Source organism: Marmota monax, unplaced genomic scaffold (genome assembly GCF_021218885.2).
Source record: "Marmota monax isolate L192 unplaced genomic scaffold, Marmota_monax_Labrador192_F-V1.1 WCK01_AAM20220418_F8-fsc00071, whole genome shotgun sequence".
Classification (NCBI taxonomy): domain Eukaryota; kingdom Metazoa; phylum Chordata; class Mammalia; order Rodentia; family Sciuridae; genus Marmota; species Marmota monax.
Genome location: NW_026695217.1, coordinates 6,512,120 through 6,536,421, shown reverse-complemented (window position 1 = coordinate 6,536,421; position 24,302 = coordinate 6,512,120). Strand labels below are relative to the sequence as shown.

The window sequence follows — 24,302 nt, the reverse complement described above, 5'->3', positions numbered from 1 at the left end:
CACAGGTGCTGCATTTTGGTGGCTTACAGGCACTTCCTTTGGAACTCTCTCTTCCTTTATTCCCAAATTCCTATCTATCATCTCAAATGGACTTTTTTAAAATTTTGGTGCTAGGGATTGTACTCTGTGTCATGCGTGCTAAGCACACATTCCACCACTGAGCTACACCTCCAGCCCTGGTGAATGGACTTGTAATTTTTAAAGATGGAATATTCCCATTTTTATATGTCAGTTAACCACTTGTGCTAATATATATACTGGAGGTATATGTTCTAGTAGTTCATTACATATAGTAATGAACTACAATTACTTATCTTTTAGAAACAAGATCAAGGATTCACAAACTATGGCATTTTATTTCAGAGCCTTTGCTTACATTTGTACAATATATTACATAATTCTTCATTGTTTGCAGATCCTAATATATACTTTATAGCTTTTATTCTATAAGGTTTTTCTTCAACATTTTGCTGTCAACAAATCTTTACAGTCCTGTACAAATCTGAGTAACTTGAAACCATTTTCAACAAAATTAGTTACTATAAGCACACACTACAAGACTGAAAATGCTTTTCTTAGAAAAGTTGAATGTAAAGGATTAAGGATTCTGACACGTTAGCATCTACAACAAAACGCTTTGAGATTCTCACGTCGTATTGCCAGAAAACAAACAAAACATGCCAGCCCCATTCAAAAAAAGTACACAGAACTACAATTAAAACAGTAAAACAGTCTGTACAGCAAAGTACTGTGTATTAACAGTGCCAGGTATTAAATAGCTTCAATGAACACATCCTCAATATACAAATGTCTTACAAAGGTGAAGAATTAAATACAAGTGCCAAACAGAACAGAGATTGGAATCATACAACATAAAGTCAATACAGGTGAAAACAATTTTGCGTTCATTTTGGATTTTATACAAGGCATTTAATTTTAAAGGCCTATCACCCCAATTAGCTATTTATACTTAAAATAACAACCATCTTTCTCAAGACAGTTCATACAAACCTTGAACCATACTAACACAGTTTGTTCCTGAAGTCCTTTGTTGTAGCTCATAATAAAATAAGCAATACAAATGAATTATCTGTATTTAAGGGAAAAGAAACATTTACAAGAAAACACAAAAATATAACTGTTATAATTCATTATGAATAAATATACACTTTGAACTGGCTAAGTACAATCTTTATACATTGTTTAAGATTTAATACAGTTTATTAGCCATTTTTTTTCACACAATGTATTATATCAAAATTAAAAAAAAATACTGATTTATAGAAAAATGGCAAAGTACAGTAGTTCCATTCCAATTTGAAGGGGCATGAAAAGCCACTGCAAGACCTTTTAGCCAAATTCAAACCTGTAAACATGTTCAGTCTTTTTTAAGGAGAATCTTCAATATTTGGTTACCAGGACTGATGTCTAATATCCTGTTAACTGCAGGTTTTGAATTTATTACATGTGCTTGACTTATACAATTAAAGCCACCCAAAGGTGACTTGCTTTAAAAAACAATTAGCTTGTACAAATGAAAATAGGTTCATATTTTTCATAAATAAATGGAAAAATATCAAATGTTCCAGCTTTAACAAAATACGAGGGAATACATATACAGTAAGTTATCTTACATGTTCTGGCCCACCCCTTAACTATGCTTACTGTATTGTCTCTACAGGCAGTGAAAAGCCTTCATTTGCCACAGTGGAAGGCCTTCAAGTTACCAGACACGCAATTCCCAGACAAGTTGGAAACAATTATTGCTTGAGGAAAAGCAGTTCATTGTACTTTTTCTTCATAAAAAAGTGCACTTAAGTGCCAAGTCAGCTTGTCAAGAAACAATTTTTAAATACAAAATAGTGCTTGTCTGATTTTTTTTTTTTTTTTTTTGTGCCACTGTGCAGTATAAAAAAAGACGTGGCCCTCAACAGCCATTAAGTGCAAAGTGCTTTAGCAAGTCCTGCTGTCACCTGCACTCAACTGACATTCCATTTTGTGATGCGCTGGACATTGATGGTTCAGCCAACGTTAACATTACAGCAGCTGTTATGGAACTGGATGAAGGGGAAGAGGAGGAAGAGGACGTAGCAGCACCTAAGGAAAAGGGAGACCAACAACTTAGTAAATTATGTCTAACAACAGGAAAAAACACTAATCCTCTGAACTAAATTCTGTTGTACTCTTCAAAACTGTTAGCTTAAAAGATAAATCAGTTCTCACGACCACCACTATAATAAGGAAGAAGTCAGTGTGTCTCCAGAATCCAGACAGTGCCCAAATACAGAGGTAATGAAAGAGGACAGATCTGCATGACTCAAGGGGATGGAGGGAGGGCCAGAGGGGTACTAGGTGCCTGCCTGGTCTATAAGACATGGAAACAAAATACAGGAAACACTTTCTGCAATAAATGCCTCAAAGAGCTTTGAATCCAATGGGAAAAGTCTGTATTATACTCCCAAAATCTTTTCTTCCCTCTTAAAGCCTCCATTCTTTCTGCATTTAGAGTTTTCTCATAAATTTATACAGTGCTAAGAATGGGAGGGTAAGTTGCTGGGGGGAGGTCCAAGTTCAACAACTGCATTCTTCACTTGTTTTACAAGGCAAATAAATAACAAAGTTATTTTCCTCAGAGAAGTTCACTCATTGTTATAAATTAGTGTTGAAAAGGAAGATTTTTTTAAAAAGAATAATATGCCCAGGTTAAAAGAAAAAAAAAAAAAAAAAAAAAAAAAAAATATATATATATATATATATATATATATATATTTAGCACAGGGGAAGAAGTTGGAAAACCAAATCTTCCTCTCAAACAAGACCCTCCTAATCCCTGAAATTCTACACCCCACTTTTACAAGCTACTTCATATTCTTTAAAAACTGAAGAAAGGCTGGAAAGTTACTGTTCCAAGGCTGTGGGTGTATAGTATGTTTTGGTCCTGGGGACTGAACCCAAAGGGGCTCATCAGCCTCATCCCCTGCCATTTCAATTTTTTTTTACTTTACTTTTTATTTTGAGCTCTGTCTCCCTAAATTGCTTAGGTCCTTACTGAGTTGCTAAGGCTGGCTTTGAATTTGCAATCTTCCTGCCTCAGTCTCCTAAGTAGCTGCGATTACAGATGTGCACCACGGTGCCCAGCCCAAGGCCTAATTTTTAAAAGAAAATTGCTTTGGAACATCGTGTTCCAATTTGTGTACACATCATCTGTGGGAGATTTCAAACCTCCAACTGCAGAGCTGAGTAGATTTAGAGGGATTTTGTAGCCTTCATAACCTAAAATATTTACTGTGGTCTGTACAGAAAACATCTATAACCTTTGTTCTAGAGAAATTTGACCTCTAGAATTTTGAGAAATGATACACAAATTTAAAATCTGGAGATATAACTTTTGAAGACAAGTGGAAACTTTATACTATCTGACTTTTTGAAAAACTACATTTTAGGAGATTATTCCACATTGGTATATACAGCTCTTTTTCCTTTTCAAAGTAGTAATCAACTGTATCTATGTATCACAACATTTAAATTCTAGTCTTTTGCTGTTACCAAAAAATGTAATGAATATTTTGGGCATCATAAAATTTTAAATCTATTTTCATCAATTTGATGAAATGTTTTAACAATTTTCATCTGCTGTTTTAAATATTAGTATAATAAATTTTGTGGCTACATATTTGACCTAGAGATCTGTACTTAGAACTGGAATTATCAAGTTATTCAGATATATCTGACAAAACATTTACAAGCTAACAATGTAAAAGCTTTCAGCAATGCATAAATATGTGAATCTCACTATTTTTTCCCCTAGTATTGATTTTAGATATATACAGGGTTTTGGGGTATCTCCCCCTCCCCCCAGCAAAGAGTGATACCTTAGCTTGATTTGCATTTTACTGGTTAACCATGACAACCACTTTTCGACTTATTTTTTTTTCACTTGTACTTAGAAATTGATTGTTAATGCTAAGTACTCAGAGAACACATCTAATTATCAGAGTCACTAATTACAGAGTATCTGTGATTGACCAGACTTACAGAACACTATTGTGAAGGAACTATTTCTGGATTGATGTCTTATGACATAGAAAATTCCTTTTATAAAGGCTTTGGTTACCGAAAAGTGAGATGTTCTAGTGAAATCATTTAATCAATTGGGATGATAACTATACCTTATTTTTAATCATTTAAAAATGATTACATGACATCAAACACATAAAACATTAAAATCCCCTTCCTTTGACTGAATGCTCCTATATATACTTTCTATATATTAACATTTAATTTCTTTTCAAATACTCTTATAACTCAGATGTTCACCCACCCCACAAATCAAGACAAACTAAAATTAAGGTGGAAAGAGTTTAGAGTACCATGAAACCAGATAAGAAAAGTCAAGGGAAAAAAAAAGTAAAATAACCTCATTTAAAGAAAAAGGAAAATACAAATGAAAGTGCTTTAGCTGGGTGTGGTGGCACATGCCTGTAATCCTTGCAACTGGGGAAGCTGAGAGGCAGGAGGATCTATTTGACATTTCCACCTTAATATCTAATAGAATTAGAATTCACCATGGCTAAAACAGTATGTGAACCTTGTTCTGCTCTGCAATCCGTGTCTTGTCTTTTCTAGATCTACAAATGACAACGTGTCCACAGCTGTTTTAGTCAAAAACCTACAAAATTATCTTCAATTCCTCTTCTTTATCCACCAAATTCAATATATCAGCATTGCTGTTTACTCAAAATTAATCTACCTCCATCTGCACTGCAGTCAACCTGGGTCAAATCACCATCAACTCCTATGTCAACTACTGCAATGGGGTCCCCTTACCAACATTGCTTTCACTGTTGCCCTGCACAATTTACTCTCCACCCAGCAGACAATAAACCTTCAAAGATACCATTCAATTTCGCTTCCTGAACTTTACAGGAACTGTTCATTTCACTTAGAATAAAATCCTATTTCCTCATTGTGACCTGCATGGCCCCACACTATTTGCCCTCTGCTTTCTTGGCTGATATTTTTACCATTCTCACCTCAGAGTGCTGGTTCTTAACCTGGGGTAATTTTACCCATCTCCCACCATCCTGAGGCCATTTGGTAACATCTGGAGACATTCTTGGTTTTCACCACTGTGAAGTGCTACTGGCATCTAATAGATAGAGGCCAGGGATGCTGCTCTCAACACACTATGACACACACAGCAAAAAGTTATATAAGGTTCAAAATGTCAATAGTGGGCTGGGGTTGTGGCTTTGTGGTAGAGCGCTTGCCTCAAATGTGAGAAACACTGGGTTCAATCCTCAGCACCACATAAAAATAAATAAATAAAATTAAGATATGTCCATCTACAACTAAAAAAATATTTTTTTAAATGTCAATAGTGCCACATTTGATAAATGCTGTATTAGGGGCCTGTTTTTTTTCTCAGTCCAGGACTTTCATTATGAACTCAACTGTGTATTTCCAAAACACTATTTTGTATCCCTAATTGCCAATGTGACTGTTATTTGAAGATATGGAGGTGATTAACATAGTAAGTGTGGGGCCCTAGAATGATAACTCTGGTGTCTATATAAAAAGGGGAAAGGATACCTACAGACACAGAAGCCATGAGAAGACATGGCAAGAAGGCAGCCAGCATCCAGCAAGCATGGGGGGCTGGGGAGAGGACAAGGATCATACTGGAACCATGATCTTGAACCTTCAGCCTACAGAATTATGAGGAAATACTTTCTAATGTTAAGTTGCCCAGTTATGTTGTTGTTGTTTTTTAAATTGGAGCCCAAGAAAACTCTTGCCCAGGTTTTAATTTATTTCACTTCCTCTAGTCACATACATCTCAGTAAAAATATTCCAACCATCTAAAACTAAAGTATCCCATCAGCAGAGGAAACTATCTAATATACTATTGGTAGGAAGATCAATTAGTACACTCCTGATAGAAAACAGAATGGAATTTCCTCAAAAACTAAATATATAAATACCAAATGGTCCAGCAATCCCACTACTGAGTATATATCCAAAGAATATAAAAATCAGTCTGTAGAAAAGATCTGTACTTCTATTTCACATGATTTCATTTACACATGGAATCTAAACAGGCTGGTTTCAAAAAATAAAACAGTAGTTACCACAGGCTGGGGAGAGTAAAGAAGAAGGGAACATAGAGATTAGTTAATGGTTATAGCATATCAGCCAGACAGGAGTACATTTTTGGTGTACTATAATACATAGAAGGGTCATCAGTCAGCAAAAGTGTGTTATATCATTCAAAACAACTAGAAGATAGGATTTGAATGTTCTCAATAAAGAAACGATGAATGTCTGATATATGAATAACACATAAATATCCTGAATTGATTACTACACAATGTGTGAATATGAAACTTCATACTGTACCCTGTTAAAAAAGAAAGAATATTATCTATTAAAAATACATTTTTAAATAGAGTAACCTATTCAGTCACTACCTAAACATCCCTCAATTTTCTTCATAGTGCTTTTCATTAACTAAAATTATTTTATTCACCTTTTAGGGGTAGATTGTGAGCTCTGTGAAAGTTAGAAGTATGATTTTGGATAAAAAGTTCTCCATTCCACAGATGACATAAACCCACATTAACTACAGAGCAGTAAGCTGGTTTAAGTAGGCTAAAAATATTCACTTTCACTTTGCAAATCAACTACTTACTTTTTAGCGCTACTTTTCTTGCAGTGAAATATTCATTGTGTAATAATGTTTATATCAAAAGTACAAGTGAAATGTTAAACCTTATTACATTCAGATTTTTATAGTTACTTTGTACATATTAAATGACTTGGAGGGGCTGGGATTGTGGCTCAGAGGTAGAGCGCACGCCTAGCATGCATGAGGCACTGGATTCGATCCTCAGCACCACATAAAAATAAAATAAAGTTATTATGTACACCTTATAATAAATAAAATAAATAAACAAAATATTTTAAAAAATGATTTGGAGTGACTTAATTTTATAATATAAATTATCTAATGAAATACTTACTTTCTCTCTCTTTCTTCTTTAAACGCTTTCTCCTCCGATCAATGGAAGCTACTTCAGATTTTAAGGACAGATAATGTTTTCTGATTTCTTGCAGTTTTTCTTGAAGAATTGTGATGCGTTCAGCACTTGTCATATTTTCTAGATCCGCTGTCAATTTATAAAACTTCTATTAATATGTATTTTGGGGAAAAAAATTTGATACAAAAAAGAGAGCATAGAGTGTGGCTGTAGAATAAGGCCGAAGTAGATAAAATGAACATACTTTTAAATATTTGTTTCCTGAGATTCTTTCTCTATTTTAGAATAATACCTTATGCAAAAACACAAATTTGTTGAATGAATGAATGAATATGTACAGAATCAAAGACCTCATAACCTACTGTGCTAAAATCCCTAGTCATACAAATAGTAGCACTACAGTGTATGATTTAAAAATATCATACCTAGAAATAAGATGGGAAAGACACCCAAATGTTAACACTGTATATATTTCTGAGTGACAGAAGTATGCATAAATTGTTCTGTTTTGCTGGGCGCAGTGGTGCACGCCTGTAATCCCAGTGGGTCAGGAGGCTGAGGCAGGAGGATCACAAGTTCAGCACTAGCCTCAAGAATGGTAAGGCTTGCTAAGCAAACTCAGTGAGATTCTGTCTCTAAAAAAAAAAAAAAATACAAAGAAAAAAAAAAAATAGGGCTGGGGATGTGGCTCAGTGGTTGAATGCCCCTGAGTTCAATCCCTCATACCCTCCCCCCAGATTCTCTTTTATCTTTATAATTTTAAAGAGATTTTATTAAAATATGTATAACTTTTAAATTGGAAGAAAAATTTAAAAGATCTAAAACTCTTAGGACATTTTCAATGTCGTATGAATACTCTGTGAGAAACTCTGCTGTAGCCTGTTTTTTTAAAAAAATGAAATTTCAGCCAGGTGCACTGGTGCAAGCCTGCAATCACAGTGATTTGGGGTGGCAGAGACAGAAGAATTGCAAGTTCAAGGCTTGCTTGCCTAAGATACTTAGTGAGAGACCCTACCTCAAAAAGTAAATGAATAAAAATCCAAAGCACTGGGGTGTAGCTCAGTGGTAGAGCACCCCTGAATTCAATCCCCTGTACAAGGAAAATTATATAATTATTCTGGCAATTTCTTACATATATTAAGTATAGAGAGAAGTATCCTTACCCAGCTTTAGTAATTTTTCAATTTATGGCAAATCTTGTCTCATCTGTATCCCTATCCCAACACCATATTGTTTTAAATCATATTCCCAATATTGTATCAGATATATCAACTCAAGTGTTGAGACTGTCCTCGACTCCCTTAAAATTTTTCTTTTACCAATCCAAGTGAGGTCTATACGCTGCAATTGATTAGAATTCCTCTCAGGTTTGGTAGATTCCTTTTTAGTATTTGCATCAACAGTTACTAGGAGATATATACATACATATACACATAGACATACATAATAGAGTTTTATTCACCCACAAAAAGAATGAAATATATTGTTTGCAGGAAGATGGATGAAACTAGAGACCATTATGTTAAGTGAAATAAGTCAAACACAGAGGTAAAGGGATGAATGTATGCTCATATGGAGAAGCTTGAAAGGAAAAGGGAAAAGAAAGGTAAGGGTGGATCTCATGGAAATCAAAGAGATCGAGAGAGAGGAAATGGATAAGGGGATGGGGGCAGAGGGAGGAGGGAAGAAGTGCTGGGAAGAGATGTTGGTCAAATTATATTGTTATATTGTGTGCATGTACAAATATATAACAAATCCAATCAATATGTACCACTATACTGCACTAATAAAAAATGTGGAGAAAAAGTTACTAAAATTAAGTTTCTGCTGTTCAATTTTTAATGCACATCACTTACACATCTGAAAACTCCACTTGTAAACTTTGGGTAATCGATTACTAGGCTCCTTGAGATCAGGGTCCTTATCTCCATTCTTTCCACATTTTCCAGGAGACTGCATTCTTGCAGGAGATTTGGTACTGTGAGACTTCATTCCAGTGGAGGCTGATTTGACTGGCTGAGTCTTACTTACACTTTCACCAGCTGAAAGTTCTTCACTATCACTACTGTTTGCTGAAAGAAAAAGAAAAGAATTAACAAAAAAAAATGTAACAATGAATTTTGGCCCAGATTTTAGTAGCTACCAAAGTTAACCATTTTAATTTACCACTACAGTAAACAACCTGCCTATAAAACCTAGAAAATCACATGCAAATGCAGAAGTTATCTTAATTAAGAAAAAGAAAAACAAAACTCTTCTTACCTGCCAATACTAGGTTTTAAAAAGTCATAATAACCTTTCATTATACTAAGTAGACTGTTAAATAGTAATAATTGGAATAGTAATAATTGGAATGTTTTTTTTATTCTATCATGTTAATACATAAAGTGGAATGTACCATGTTTTAAACTAACTCACTGTAGAAACTCATTTCAATAAATTCAGGTTGTGTGCACGTTAACACTTGGGCCACAAACAAATAATGAAGCATAATCATAATATTCAATAAACAATTCCTTGGGGAAAAAACTCTAAATTTTGACATGTATAATGAATTTCTTCTTAAGTACCTGCTATGTTACAGCTTGTTGGCTACAATAAACCCATCGGTCTCCCCTGGTAAACATACTCCATAGTTCATGAAGAATGCAGAAGTCTGTGTGATAATTATGTCACATCTGCCTTTGTTAGTTAAGTTTCAGTAATGAAATGGAAATATATAACCATGACAGCTTACCAGGTGAACAGGTGATAGAACTGCTGTAAATTACCTTTTTCTGGATAAAAAGTATTATTTTGAGATTCCATCAGAGTTAATTTACTAAACTATCCTCAGAGAATGGAAAACTCACTTGGATTTACCATGCAGAAGCCCAGTAAATAAAATGGGAAAATACAATTAATGGCTATATCTTTGTAAAGATACATGTTTACTCATTAAAGATGGGCACTCTTAGAAAATATCATTCAAATGGCAAAGTCTTGAAGACAAAAACATCACAGGATAAGAAAAATAAGATACACCAAATAATTTGTGACCTGTCATGTGCTTATTGATTCTTCATTAACAGCAACCAGAAAAATAAAAGGAAAACCCAAAACAAACCAAAAAACAGGCTCTCAAAGTCTCAAAAGTATTCCAAATAACAAAGGTATAAAGCAACTCCTCCCTTTGTGGTGTTTGGGAATAAAGAAACTCTACCACTCTTTTACACATATCTTGTACAACTCCCCTCCAGGCCCAGCCCCCTCTGCTGCTCTGGAACCCCTGGAAACTCCTAGCTAAGCTGCCCAAGGATTGGCCCCACTCTATGCAGTGGCCTGCCTCAGCCTGCCTTTCGTGGCCTTGCTGAGCACAGCCGCCCGGGGCCCCAAGGGATGCCATATTCACCGCCTGGAAGTCATATGGGCTCAGCAGAACCTCGGGGAGCTGGCCGAATAACCCTTTTCTGCACTGAAGTGCAGCCAAGCCGGCTGCTAGCAAAGGTCAGGCAGTGGAGGTGGCAGGAGTCTCCTGGAAGAGCAGCAGGAGGTCAATGTGGGGCACCTGAAAAAAAATTCTTTACATATTTTCTGCTTCTTATGTTGTCTACAAAAAAAAGAGAGATCAAATGTGCAGCCCTCAGAAGAAACACAGTATTATGTTCTGTGCAAGTTGATAGAGAGAGTCATTACTAATGTCTTAAACTGGAACATACTCAGCCAAAGTATTATGGAGCTGCTCTCAGGTCACATGGTTTGGAGTGCCCAAGATATGAGTCATAGCCTGGAATTGTGGGAATTATACCTCTGAAGCTATCTTGATTGTTTACTTGAATGCTGATTTCCTTGAAGAATTACTAATTTATTTCACTGTAATAAAATTATATATGATTGAAGTTATTTCATAATATGAGATGCATACAATCAAGTAGAATGAACTGTGAAACATAAAGCTAACAAAGATATTGGTATTTCATTATGCTGGCTACATTTTAAAAAGAATTATGTGATCATTCACCAGCAATCAATACCAAGGCTGAATAATACCAACTTGTTTAATCGTAGAATATAGCTAGAATCAGAAAACTTCTATAATTAACTTTTTTGAGGATGGAAACAAAATCAAAATGTTGAACTATTCCATATCCTGAATATCCTTTTCTTAATGGGAGGAAAAAATACATCAGCTATTATTTTTGTATTTTAAAAATTAGAGGTTTCACACTTACTGCCTTTTCCCTTCTTTTTGTTGTTTACCACTGTTGCTTTATGGCTTCTTTTCTGCTTTTTTGATGAACTGCCTCCTCCCTGAGCGTCTTTCACTCTTTTCTGACCCGTACAGGCTATAACAGGAAATAAGTAACACAAAATAAATCAAACATTCCCTAGGTATTTAATAATTTTACATTTTAGAAAATAATTCCAAACTACATATTCTCTATGAGATTCATAAATTATCACAGAAATCACTACCAATTTTTGATATACTGTCATTAATGAAGATGAATTCTTATGCATAAGTTAAAGTGGTTTTGGAAAGCAAAAAAGCTTACATATAAACTGAAAAAAGTTCTGAGTAGTCTAGTAATTCAAAAATGATGAATTTATGAGTCTAGTAATTTAAAAATGGATTCATACTGAAAACCTGAACTTACGATTTAATAAAACCAAAATATTAAGATTTAGTTTAAATAGCTTAAAATGTTAATGAATTAATATAGTTTTAAAATAATTAGTTTAAAGACCTTAAAATGTTAACGAATTAATATAATTTGAAAATAAATACTCTGATATTAATGAGAAATTCTGGAAGAAATTCACACTTGTTTTTACCAACTTATTTAAAAAACATGGTGCTTAGGGCACTGGTTAATAAACACGATTCCCAACTCTGTGTGTGTGTGTGTGTGTGTGTGTGCGTGTGTGTGAGTGTGCGCGCACGCGCGCGCGCTCTCTCACGTGTGCACACACACACAGATTCAAATGGGCAGAGATGATTTAGTCTGTCAGCAGACATGATATTCTAATTATTCTGGGCTAATTTTAATCTCTCTTAAGGTATGAGGAATATGGTAAGGATGCAAGCTTTGTAGAACTAGCATTGCAACATTACTGCTGAAAGCCCATCTAGCCTTCTGCTTGGATAGTGCAGCTTCTAAGACAGCACGGCATATAAATGCAATTGCAGTAGCTGTACTTGAACATCCCAATTGCAACTATATTTTTTATTTATTTACTTCAAAAAAATTTAAAAAGACATGTTTTAAGAAAAGATTTATGAGAAATTTTTAAATTAGACAATCTGATCTAGACTAAAAACCTAAAGCAAGCACACTAAAATCTGACATGTTATATGAAACATATACCCTCTGGCGCTCTAACTTCACAAGAGAAAATGTGTGTTTCAAAGCCAAGGCTCAGTCTAAAATGTACTTTAATACACCTGAACAAACTAGTTTATAGGAAAAATGGTGACAGAATATAGCTATGGCAACATCAGAAGACACTTATATATATACAAAGTACTAATTTGATTTCCACTTTCAAGTACTTCTGAAAAAAAATAAACAAAGTATTACTTTAGGTTATTAAGAAAAACATTGGTCCTTCAATTTGGGGGCTATGCATCTAAGGAAGCATCAAATTCCTTTACAAACTTTCCCAAGTTAATTAGGCTTGAAAATCAGTTTGACATGGTTGTCTGCTGAAAGCAAGTGCCTGGACAGTTAGTTGGTTGTTCCAAACCCCTACATACAGTATTTAGTTAAGGGTGGAGGGTCTATCAATAAATCAAAATATATGTGAGAAACTGCACATTACAAATGCAAAAACAATGTCACAGAAATCTATTTAAGGTGCGCTCATGCCATACAGTAAACCAGTGTAATAAATTTTCAAACAGGCTTGGCTTTGGGCCTAGGTCTAATTTCTCACATGTGTTCTGGTTCCCTTGATATGTCATGGATGGTTCAGGCAAAGCACATTAAAACCTCAAGCTTTTAAATGTATTCAACCATCATTATTTTCAAATTACATTCCAAATTTTTTATTTTATAGTGTACACACAAGTATGGCACTTAAATGTCACAATATAAGGAGAGATACTGTGAAAGCATTAAAACTGTAGGTGGGAAGATCCTAAAGTCAACACATGCTTTTTCTTCCTCACCTTTTCCAGTATGTTCTGGTTCTGGCTGATTGCTACTGCTGGAACTCACACTGGCATCAAAGCCTGCAGGTGAGCTGTTCCCTTCAGAATGGAGGTCTTGCAGCTCTCCCCCAACACTCTCCACCTCAATTGTGCTGTCAGTTTCACTCTTGATACTTCGAACCTCTTCTTGGTTTGGAGCCAGGGGCTCCGACACTGTAACAGAAGACTGCTGCTGACTGGCTTCTGTAACAGTGACTGATGAAGGCGATTCTGGTGTAGTAGGAGGAGTATTGAGCACTGAGTTACTGCCACTACTTGGAAATTCTGCTTTTCTGTCACTGACTTCTACTGCTTTTTCTTCAATGGGCTTGCTATCGACACTGACTGGCGGTGGTTTTTCTAGCTCTACACCAGGTGAACAACTCTCCTCTTCAGCCACAGTCTGCAGTGATTCCTCTGCTGCCCCTTCTTCTGGAGCAGGATGGGGTGGGGATGCTGCAGCTTCAGTATCAGAGTCTGAAAAAAGCTCCTTCAGTGTTTTTTTAGGCCACTGTCCCTGAATACTTGACCAGACATCTTTCCGATCTTTAGCCCTGCTGTTCTGAAGTCTTTCATCAGAGTTATTTAAAAGTTTTATTCTTTTTTCTGCTACTTCTGAAAATCCTGAATAAAAACCAGTTGTCCGCAGAGATTTTCTTTTTTCCTCCAAACCGTTGTATTTCTTCGTTGGTGTCATCTTTGCTTTCGATTTTTCTTCATCATCTTCATCTGAAGAGCTATTGCTACTGTTTTCTATGCAAAGTGATTCTTTGCTCTTGGCCCTCTCTTCCTTTTTACCAGGTGATCCCGTTTTTAAACAATCCTCTGTGTTGCAATATCTCCTTTTCCCACGTTTTATTTGTGACTTTGAAGATTTATCAGTTATGTCCTTCTTGACATCTTTTCTCTTTTTTGTGACTTCATCTTCTTCTTCATAATCAGTATCTTCTGATATTCCTTCTATGTCTTTTCTTAATCTTTCTGGAGACTTAGATACTGGTTTGGACATTACCAAATCTGCATGGACTTTGCTTTCTTCCAGCAAAGACAAACTGTTCTGTTCTTCTTTTGAAATAAGTTCATTTCTGGTATGTGTCAAATGATCCGTCTTTGATTCCTCTTTGCCATTACTATCTAGGTCCTGGGCACCTCCTTCATCTTCCTGTTCACTGTCTTCAGCAGAACTTTCAGAAGCTAGAAAACAAGAAGGAGAAAAAACACGATGAGAATGTGAACATAAGCAATGTCTTCTAAGTGCCAGGCATTTAATTTAACAACTCCTAGGTTTACAGTCACTGCAGCTTTTATCCCCACTTCATAGGTGAAGAAACTCTTTCCAAAAAGTGAAAAACACTCACCCCAAATGGAAATGGTCTATAATATCATGATCATAGTGTTAGTCACACCACTGGATCTCTCTTGCCAAACTCATCAAATTATAAATACAGAAGTTATAAATTTGATTTTATGCAAATTAGAACTCAATAAAGCTAACTGTACATGAGCAGAACATGGTACAAAAACATGCAGGAAATAGAACTCTTAAAAAATAAAACCAATTTAAGCCAGGCAGGCTGGGGCACGCTTATAATGCCAGCAACTCAGAAAGCCGAAGCAAGAGAATTGCAAGTTCAAAGCCAGCCTCAGCAAATTAGCGAGACCCTATCTCAAATTTTTTTTTTTTAAAAAAAGCTGGGAATGTAGCTCATGTGGTAAAGCACCCCTGGGTTCAATCTCTGATACCAATAAATAAATAAATAAATAAGAAGCAAGTTTAATTTAAAAAATTTAAAACATTAAGCATTAAAGAAGTCAAATAGCATAAGTGTTAAATGTATATAGTCAATAAAAGAATCAGAAAGCACAGAAATTTAATAAAAATTAACAGAAAACTTTTAAAAAATTAATTAAAAGCCCCCCTCCAAACTTAAAAATATACTGGAGTATACTGTACATGGTACAATACTGAACTAACTGGACAAAAAAATGGAAGAAATAACCAACGAAATCATTCAAGAAAACTGTGTGAAACACAATTACAAGCTCCTAGAATGACAGAGTACACACCACAGGTGCAGAAAACACATTTACACAAGGTGTATCTCATTATGGAATTTGAGGACATTAAAAACAAATTCTTTGGGGTAGGGGAGGGAGGGAAGCAAAACAAAAACCACTCAGCAACTTGGGAGGTTGAGGCAGGAGGACTGCACTGGGGCGAGGCCAGATCTTATCTCAAAACAAAAAATAACAAGGGTTGGGAGTGTAGCTCAGTGGTAGAGTGCCCCTGGGCTCAATTCCAGTACAAAAACAAAAAAAAAGAAACAATAATAAAACAAGTCACAAAGAATCAGGAATTGGAAGAGCAGTGGACGTCACAGAAAAAAACAAAACAGAAGAACAACTGAACAATGCTAGCTGATGCAGTTCAATGTCCTATAAACTCATGTTTAATTGCTGCCATGACAATGTTGGGAGTTGGGGCCATTAAGAGGTGATTAGGCCATGAGGGTACACCCTCATGAAGAGATTAATGTCACTGTCACAGGGTTAAGTTAGCTGCGCAACAGGAGTGGCTTTGTTACATATAGCTCTCTCATCATGTGATGATGCCCTCACCAAGCTATTATACAGCACAGCAAGAAGGCCCTCACCAGATACCAGTGACCTGACAGTAGACTCTTCAGCCACCCCAACTGTGAAAAATAATTTTCTTCTTTATAAATTATCCAGAGTACAGCATTCTGTTATATTAGCAGAAAACAGACTAAACTACTCTATCATAAATAGAATAAAGCCATTTGCAAAAGTAAATAAAAATACTTTCAGTGTCTAAAAATTTACTTTCCTTCTCTTATACTCATCTTCAAGGAGTTACTAGAAAATGTGCTATACCAGGGAGGCCTGATATCAAGAAAGGAATTTCCAGTACGACATTGAAGGGAGATCCCTTGACTGGATCTTACTATCTGTCCATCCCACCCTAGAATGAATGTATCTTTCCTGGGAAGATAGCTGGAAACCAGTTCAAACTAGTGTAGTGTTATTTCTAAAGACAGTCATACTGAGGGCCAATATATAGTCTATTAAGGGGCCTACAGCCATTGTATAGTCTTTCTTTTTATTCTTTATATCGTTTTGAGTATATGCTGATGAAATTCCAACTTTCCCTCCATGTCTTATTGTGGTACTACCTAGATCAGCTGACATCATTTACTTATGAAAGCTAGAAGTCAATCAAAGGAAGCCTATTCTCAGAAAACACAGAGCATCCTTCTGTTCCTACAGAGCATATTTACTAGTCATCTACTCCAAACTGTTTCAGACATTCTAAATGTGGTGAGTACCTGTTACCCAGAACTTGTTATGACCTCATCCAACTGAATTCCCTGGAGAAGCTTCTGTAACTCTCAAGAGAAGCCAATTCCTAATCAGATACGACCTAGAGAACTCTACTCAAACAGCATTCTGAGGGAGACTCCACCGAGCTTTTGAACAAAGACAGGCTCATGTCTTCTGTTCAATTTTTAAAAATCTAAATAATATTCTCTCTGATGACACATGCCTCTTATCCCAGTGGCTTGGGAGGCTAAGACAGGAGGATTCCAAGTTCAAAGTCAGCCTCAACAACTTAGTGAGACCCTGTAACAAAATTTAAAAGGGCTGAAGATGTCTCAATGGTTAAGTGCTCCTGGGTTCAATCCTTGGTATCCCCTTGACACAAGAAAGTGAGAAGAGTGAGAGGGGAGAGGGGAGACAGGGAGAGAGAAGGAAGGAAGGAAAGTAGCTGGGTGGGTGATCACACACAAGTCAAGAGTGTTAAGTACTTCTGGGGATTTTAAATAAATAAAATTTGCTCATGACAGTGGAGATACACTAGTATCCATAATATTACAGTCCTTCAAATTCTACATATATTTTCCATAGATTATTCTATCACATATATTAGAAAACTTGTAAAACTCAAACTTTCAATATTATACAGCATTTGGCTAATTGAAAAATAGTTTCATGGGCTGGGGATATGGCTCAAGCGGTAGCGCGCTCGCCTGGAATGCGTGCGGCCCTGGTTCGATCCTCAGAACCACATACAAACAAAGATGTTGTGTCCACCGAAAACTAAAAAATAAATAAATATTAAAAATTCTCAAAGGAAAAAAGAAAAATAGTTTCATGTAAATATTCACCTAAAATAAGGGACAAAAACCAATTTCTATTATATTCAAAATTCTAAAAAAAATCAACAGTCTCATAACATGAGCAATGTGAAAATGTTTTTAGGAATGTAAGTTCTCTAAGGGCTTAGTTCAAAGATCAGATGTCCCTCCTTTCCTGCAAAGTGAATTTAACAAAAGTCCTACTGCTTTTGTTACTTGATACTTTTAACTTCATTCTGCCTTTTATACTAAGCTATAATACCACCATAAAAGAAACTTTAACAGATGTAATCAAGATAAACAGAGTTTGGTATTCTTTAATACTGTCAGTACAGTTTTACAGTCTGATATTGTTTAAGATACACTATTCTTTACATGGCAACAACAACAAAAAAAAGTTCCTGAAATAAACGAAGGGTGAATATTATATTTTAACTAAAAATTAATGGTGCCTCAATTAATGACCAATTTTTTTTCAAACATAAGAGATAACAAAATTCTCACTAAAAAGCAATCTACTAATGACGATGAATTAATTATCTTTATATATTTTAACTTACAGACCAAATACTTGCATGCAATAAAATATCTGCTTTTTTACCTTGAAGTCCATTAAGGATGGAAGTAATTTCTATGGATTTAATATGAGCTGTATCAGAGTTTTTGGCATCAGTGAGATCCAGTTTGGATACCATTTCAGGAGATGGATTTGTCTGAAATGGTGGTTTTGCCAAACGTCGAAGTTTACAGTTTTTCGGAGAATATTTTTCATCTCTGTCTTTTTCTTTATCTAATTTATTCTGCATAAAGGGAAAAAAATGTTAATCATACAATATCATAAGGAATTTATAATTTATATTTTAACTAATACTTATAGGATATATTGTTATTTAACTATTCAACAGAATATATAAAGCCCCCTTTCAAAAAGCCAAGGTTTTTAAAAACTTATTAAACAAAATACTATAGAATGAGCAAAAAGGTTTTGTATTTACCACGTAATACTGGGAATCAAATCAGTAATCAGACAGGAATTTTAAACCAACAAATAAATATACTAATAATTGATATTATCAAATCTTTAAAACTAAAAATCACAGTATGTTCAAATTAAATATTCAGGCACAAAAAAAGAAACACAATTTTAACCTGTTTGTTTTAAAATTTCATACTCTCATTATAAAGTGTGGGATGGTAATGACAATATTCCATATTTTCATTCAAATGACAGCTTTGAAAAACTCTAAACAAATGATCTGTTATAAGATCAAGTTAAGGGAAATTTTCTTCATTAAAAAAATTGATATTTCGGGGAAAATTTGAGCTGAGGCTTACATATTCTTTAAATTTTGCTATAAAATGCCTTGTAAAGGGCTACAGTTGAGACTCAGAGATGGAACACTTATATAACACAGGTGGAGCACTGGGTTCAGTCCTCAGCAGCACATACAAATAAATAAAATAAAAGGTAATAAGTCCACGTACAACTAAAAAAATATTTTAAAAAAATGCCTCATAGAAAAAATATAATATAGCAAACTCAGAAGTGTGGGTTAGCAATAAACAATTCAGAAGTCCTGTTATCTAGTTACACTAACATATTTGAGTGATTATTTTTACAATTCTCCTAAGAATGGTATATAGCTTATTATTCCATATGAGCAGGAAAGAAGTTAATTCTCTACATTTAATAGATGCCTTTAGGGGTAGTGACTCTTCAGTGTGGCTCCTGGCCCAACAACATCATTCTCTGGGAACTTGTTAGAAACACCAATTCCTAAATCTAATCTCAGATCTACTGAATCAGAAATGCAGAGGATGGGGGCTAAGCAATCTGAGTTTTAACAGGTACTCCAAGGAGTTCTTTCTGATCATGGTTCAGGATAAGATCCACTGCCTTAGAGCCTCTGGGCTTAATTCACAGAACATAAACTTCTGAGCACAGCTAGTCTAAGCTAGATTTTCATAGCCTATTACTGTTGTTCTAATTTTTCTCCTATTGTCAGCCTTTTCTCCTCTGTTATTTTATGGCAGAGGTCATAATCTATCATGCATATTTGTAGCCCAAAATAATCCACTCTAGTCTAAGTTCAAATATGGCTTTTAGTGGTTGTCAGGAGTCTCTAAAATAATGGCTCTCAGAGTAAGATGAGATAGAGTAAGAGAAGGCTGTACAATATCGGAAAATATTACCTACAAAACCTTTTCAAAATTCACAAGGCTCTTCCCTATGATCAGGAATTTTAATATGCCTGAGGAGTCATCAAGAAGTGAATAGAGGCAAATATTTATAGAAAAAAATTTTCTATGTAATCACTATGTAATATTCTAACATTGTTTATTGCACCCCTAACCAATCATTCACCTTAGAAATACTGCTCAAATAGTTGCTCTGTTTTTTGTATAAAGACATTGGCTTTTTTGAGTGCCACAAAAAAAAAAAAAAAAAAAAAAAAAAATTCTTCCAGTAACTAAAAACAATGCTAAATAGAGTGTTATTTATATACTTGATGGTAAAGTCCAAGAGTGTGAATATAAAGGGGTTAAGAAGCCCTGAGTTACAGCTATACCAAAAATTTAAAAACACAGACTTAATTCACAGTAAGTAAAGAAGAACCAATTTAGGGAAAAGCTTTTCACTATCTGGGGACAGTAGGATAACATTTGGCAAGAGGATAAATAGCTCTTCACTTCGAATATGAAGACTGAATTTCAGAAGAACTATTAAGCTTCCCAAAGCAAATATACCAAAGAATTTAAAAATTCTAAAAATCTAGCTAAAGGTCTGCTTTCTCATCAAACATTCAAAAAGATTTAGTCTAAAAGAATAGAATTCTATCATATCTAACTGTAATAATAATTTTCCATGTGAGCTCATTAGTAGGTACCCGAGGTACTGATGCAACATGTGAGGATCTTGTGAATATACTCTAAGCCACTATCTACAGTCAGAGAAAGACAAGTTAAAAAGAAGACTTGTCAGATAGGCTGGGCTCTCCTCTGACTTCAAAAATCTTTTCTTCCACAGAACGGTTTACCCAAGGTTTAACCCATGTTTCCCAGCCATACTACTTTACGGCTGGTAACTGGGGACCAGGAGTATAGAAAAGTGTTGAAGCAAGTTAAGTGGAAACTGGTTTGGGTGGTTTTATAGAACAATGGGAATGATGAAGCCTCAAAAATGATTTAGCATTATTTCTAAAAATGCATTCCAACAAGCTGACAAAAAATACAGCATTCATAAATATGCTATTTTAGCTGGGTGCATGCCTATAATCCCAGTGGCTTGGGAGTTTGAGACAGGAGAATCTCGAGTTCAAAGCCAGCCTTAGCAATTGTGAGGCACTAAGCAACTGAGACCCTAAATAAGATACAACACAGGGCTGGGGATGTGACTCAATGGTCAGGCACCCCTGAGTTCAATCCCTGGTACAAAAAAAAAAAAAAAAAAAAAAACCAACACTTAGTGAGACCCTAAGCAACTCAGCAAGACTCTGTCTCTAAATAAAATATAAAAAAGGGCTGGGGATGTAGCTCAGGGGTTGAGTGTCTCTGGGTTCAATCCTCAGCACCAAAACAAAAACAAAAAACTCACTGATATTTCAAGAGAGTGTAAAACTAAGAGCAATACTAGTGCACACACTTAACTCATCATTTTGGAGGAAAAGTTCTTTAAGAGCTAGTCATGTGTGGCAAAATCAACACATTTACCTTTATTTTCTTCCGATGTTTTATCTTTGGCACATTTTTATCGGCAGGTCTTACTATTTTATCTGCTTTAATCCATTCATCATATCTAAAATTAAAAGAAACTGATGTAAATATACAAAACATAAAACCACAGAAGAACCTATACCATGTTAAAGAGAAACTTATACACAGAATTGTAACATTTTAGAACTGGAGATCTTGGAGAGCACTTGGTTCAATTTCCTGGGTCTGATAAATAAACTACCAAGGCCCAAAGAGATGTACTTGGCCAAGTTCACAATGTTAGCTACTGGATGAGGCGAGAAGTCTTGACTCCGAGGTGCAGTCCTTACTCTGCTACACAAAAAAGAAACCAAATCTTTATAAAAAGTATTTGGAAAAATCACAGTATTTTCTACACTTTCTGTTTTGTTTTGCTATTAAGCAACAAGTAGGCAATTATTTTTTCCAGATCCATCAGAAAGGTAAGGTAACATGGTGATTTTAAATGGCATTATCTGATTTTTAAAAGCCTCCTACTGTAACTTATAGATGATGCAAAACCACCTAGGGATTAAAAAAAAAAAAAAAAAAGCCTGCTCATAAAATACTAGAAAAACATTTTTGTCAAATTTTCAGTATTCTGAGATGCTTACTTCCTATGTGACTAGACAGCTGTAAATCAACAGAGCTATGGTTCCTCTCAATTTAATGCTGAAAGTCTTCATGATTTTACAGGGTGCAACTTAGTACTGATTACAATAAAACTATTTGTTTATGAAAAAAGGTGTCTTTTTCATTTCTGCAAAATCTTAGAAAGCAAAAACATTAAAAATAAAATGCCGGGCTGGGATTGTGGCTCAGTGGCAGAGCGCTTGCCTCACAAGTACAAGGCACAGGGTTCTATCCTCAGCAACACATTAAAACATAAATAAATAAAGGTATTGTGTCCATCTACAACTAAAAAAAATTTAAAAAATAAAATGTCATTCACTTTTTGTGTTCTAAAGTTATATACATTATTGCAGAAAAACTCAAATCTTAAACTCTAGAACATGAAAGTTTGAAAAGGAGGTTTTAAATTAATGATATTAAACAAGTTAACAAAGGTTCCAAATGAACAAGTAAATTACTTTGAGTCATGACTTGATAAGGAAATTACATTCTCCTGCTACTATAGCCTAAAATTATCTACAGCAACTTCCAGGCAAAATGACATCCTGCTAGTATAAACTACTGGCTACAGTGAAGTTGAGGACTCAACTCCTGCAAGGGATCATGCCATGGTCTCACCCAATGGAAGCTGCTGAAAGCAACAATGAGAACAGGGAAAGGAATGGAAGGAGCACTGGAAAAGTCTTAATATAATACCTGCTTACTCATCATATGTCCCTATTCTCAATACCAGGCCAAGTTTACCACTGTATAACATAAGACAGCTTTTAAAAATACACTAAAAAATAAGACTACATACCTCATAAAGATTTTTGAGGATCAAATATATGTTAGGTACTCTGAATAGCTTTAAAAAGCAAGTATTATTATTACTTTGGGAACTATTCTGGCAGAGCAGCATCTACTATGCATTTTACCTTTCCTAGCAATACAAAAAATTACATTATACTTTAAAAAGCCACTTAGAGCTGGGCAGTAACTCAATAGCAGAGTGCCTGCCTACCATGTATGAGGCCCTGGGTCTAAGGTCCAGCACTGCAAAAAGAAAAAAGAAAAAATTTTGTTCCTTTAAAAATTGTGAAGATGATGGAATATTAACATAAAATACCTCCAATTTCCAACCCTCTGCAAAGTTCAATGTGATTCCTAAAAAGTTCCTATACGAGAATATATTATGGAAGAAGTCAGTGCTATCAAATTTGAATAAAAGAAAACAAATTTCCTATTTGAGATACACTAAAGGCTACATGGTGGCTACACATAACATTAATGTGAGATAAACAAACATGAATTAGTCTTTTTTAAAAACTTTTCTTAACCAAAGACTATTTGTTATATAGTAAAGGCTGGCATTCAGTACCCAAATGCCACAGTATACAGACACTATCTGGTAATCCTCATCTTCTTTCCCGAAATTGTAAAATAAAGATGGTATCAAAGGACTGACTGGCTGTCAGAAGAATTCAAGCAGTGAGCTTTGATGTGGAAAGACCACTGGACCAAGCACTATTACAAGACGCCAATCTAGACTTAGATAGAATAATCTACATAAATAGTTCTTATTACTATTTTCAATAATAGCAATTAATCGCTATGGTCTTAATCATTCTGGGTAACAATCTTGTTTCAAAATTACCATTAAATACTATGTGTGGTTTTGAAAGTATTTGGAAAGTCAGTGGTTATCTTTCTCTCTTTTTTTTTAAACTTTTTGTTTTGCAGTAGTAAGGACTAAATTCAGGAGTGCCTTAACACAGAGCTACGTCCATAACCACTTTAATTTATTTTTATTATAAAAATTTGAGTCAAGGTCACGTTAAGTTGCCTGAGCTAGCTTGGCACTCGAACTCGTGATCCTACTACCTGAGCCTCCCACATTGCTGGGATTATATGTGTGAACCACCATGGTCACTCTGGTTATATGTCTTGTTAGAGCAATTACATATTAACTTGCAAGTCTATAAAATATTAGCTAATATTATGACTCCTTCATTTTTTTTTCCCCATCCACTTTTTTGGTACTTAACGTTAATTTGTTGAGGTATTCCCTTGTTCTGACACTATTCTTTTGGATTTCTCTTTTCTTAGCCAGAATTCTGCTCATTTTATAAAATGTAGTAAGAATACTGTAATTGTCACTATAATTAACAGCTTTTAGAAGTATAGTGTGTATACTTAAAATCCTAATAACTGTACTTATTTGATAGACTAATAAATGTCAACAATATTACTGACCTCTTTCAAGTATTCTAGGCTTTCCAAAAGACACTATGTGGAGAATTGGAGAATTAGAGAACAAAAGGAAGCTGGGAGCTGTGGTGCACCCCTATAGTCCGGGTGCCTTGGGAAGCTGAGGCAGGAGGATCACGAGTTCAATGCCAGACTCAGCAAATCAAGGTGCTAAGCAACTCAGCTGGGATGTGGCTCAGTGGTCCAGTGCCAGAGTTCAATCCCTGATACCCAATGATTGGTGTGGGGCATTCCTGGACTCATCAAAGTAAGCACAGGGAAGACCACTGACTGAAAAAGCCTCATTAAAACTGTACCCGTGGGGCTGGGGTTGTGGCT

General features: G+C 35.2%; 1 protein-coding gene across 5 annotated transcripts in view; it reads right to left on the bottom strand.

The window, feature by feature from the left end:
• Positions 1-336: 336 nt before the first annotated feature.
• Positions 337-24,302, bottom strand: part of Arid4b (AT-rich interaction domain 4B) — a 143,428-nt gene continuing 119,462 nt past the window's right edge. For 4 of the 5 annotated variants that reach the window (XM_046432017.2, XM_046432019.2, XM_046432020.2 and 1 more), the window contains 7 exons: positions 21,081-21,165; positions 17,971-18,169; positions 13,192-14,406; positions 11,252-11,365; positions 8,897-9,112; positions 7,023-7,169; positions 337-2,097 (listed from right to left, as the gene is read on the bottom strand). In XM_046432017.2, the coding sequence (XP_046287973.1) occupies positions 1,970-2,097; positions 7,023-7,169; positions 8,897-9,112; positions 11,252-11,365; positions 13,192-14,406; positions 17,971-18,169; positions 21,081-21,165 (2,104 nt within the window). In that variant the 3' untranslated portion in view covers positions 337-1,969. Of the gene's footprint in view, positions 2,098-7,022; positions 7,170-8,896; positions 9,113-10,431; positions 10,588-11,251; positions 11,366-13,191; positions 14,407-17,970; positions 18,170-21,080; positions 21,166-24,302 lie in introns of those variants that run through there. The other variant, XR_006849190.2, reaches the window with a different exon arrangement.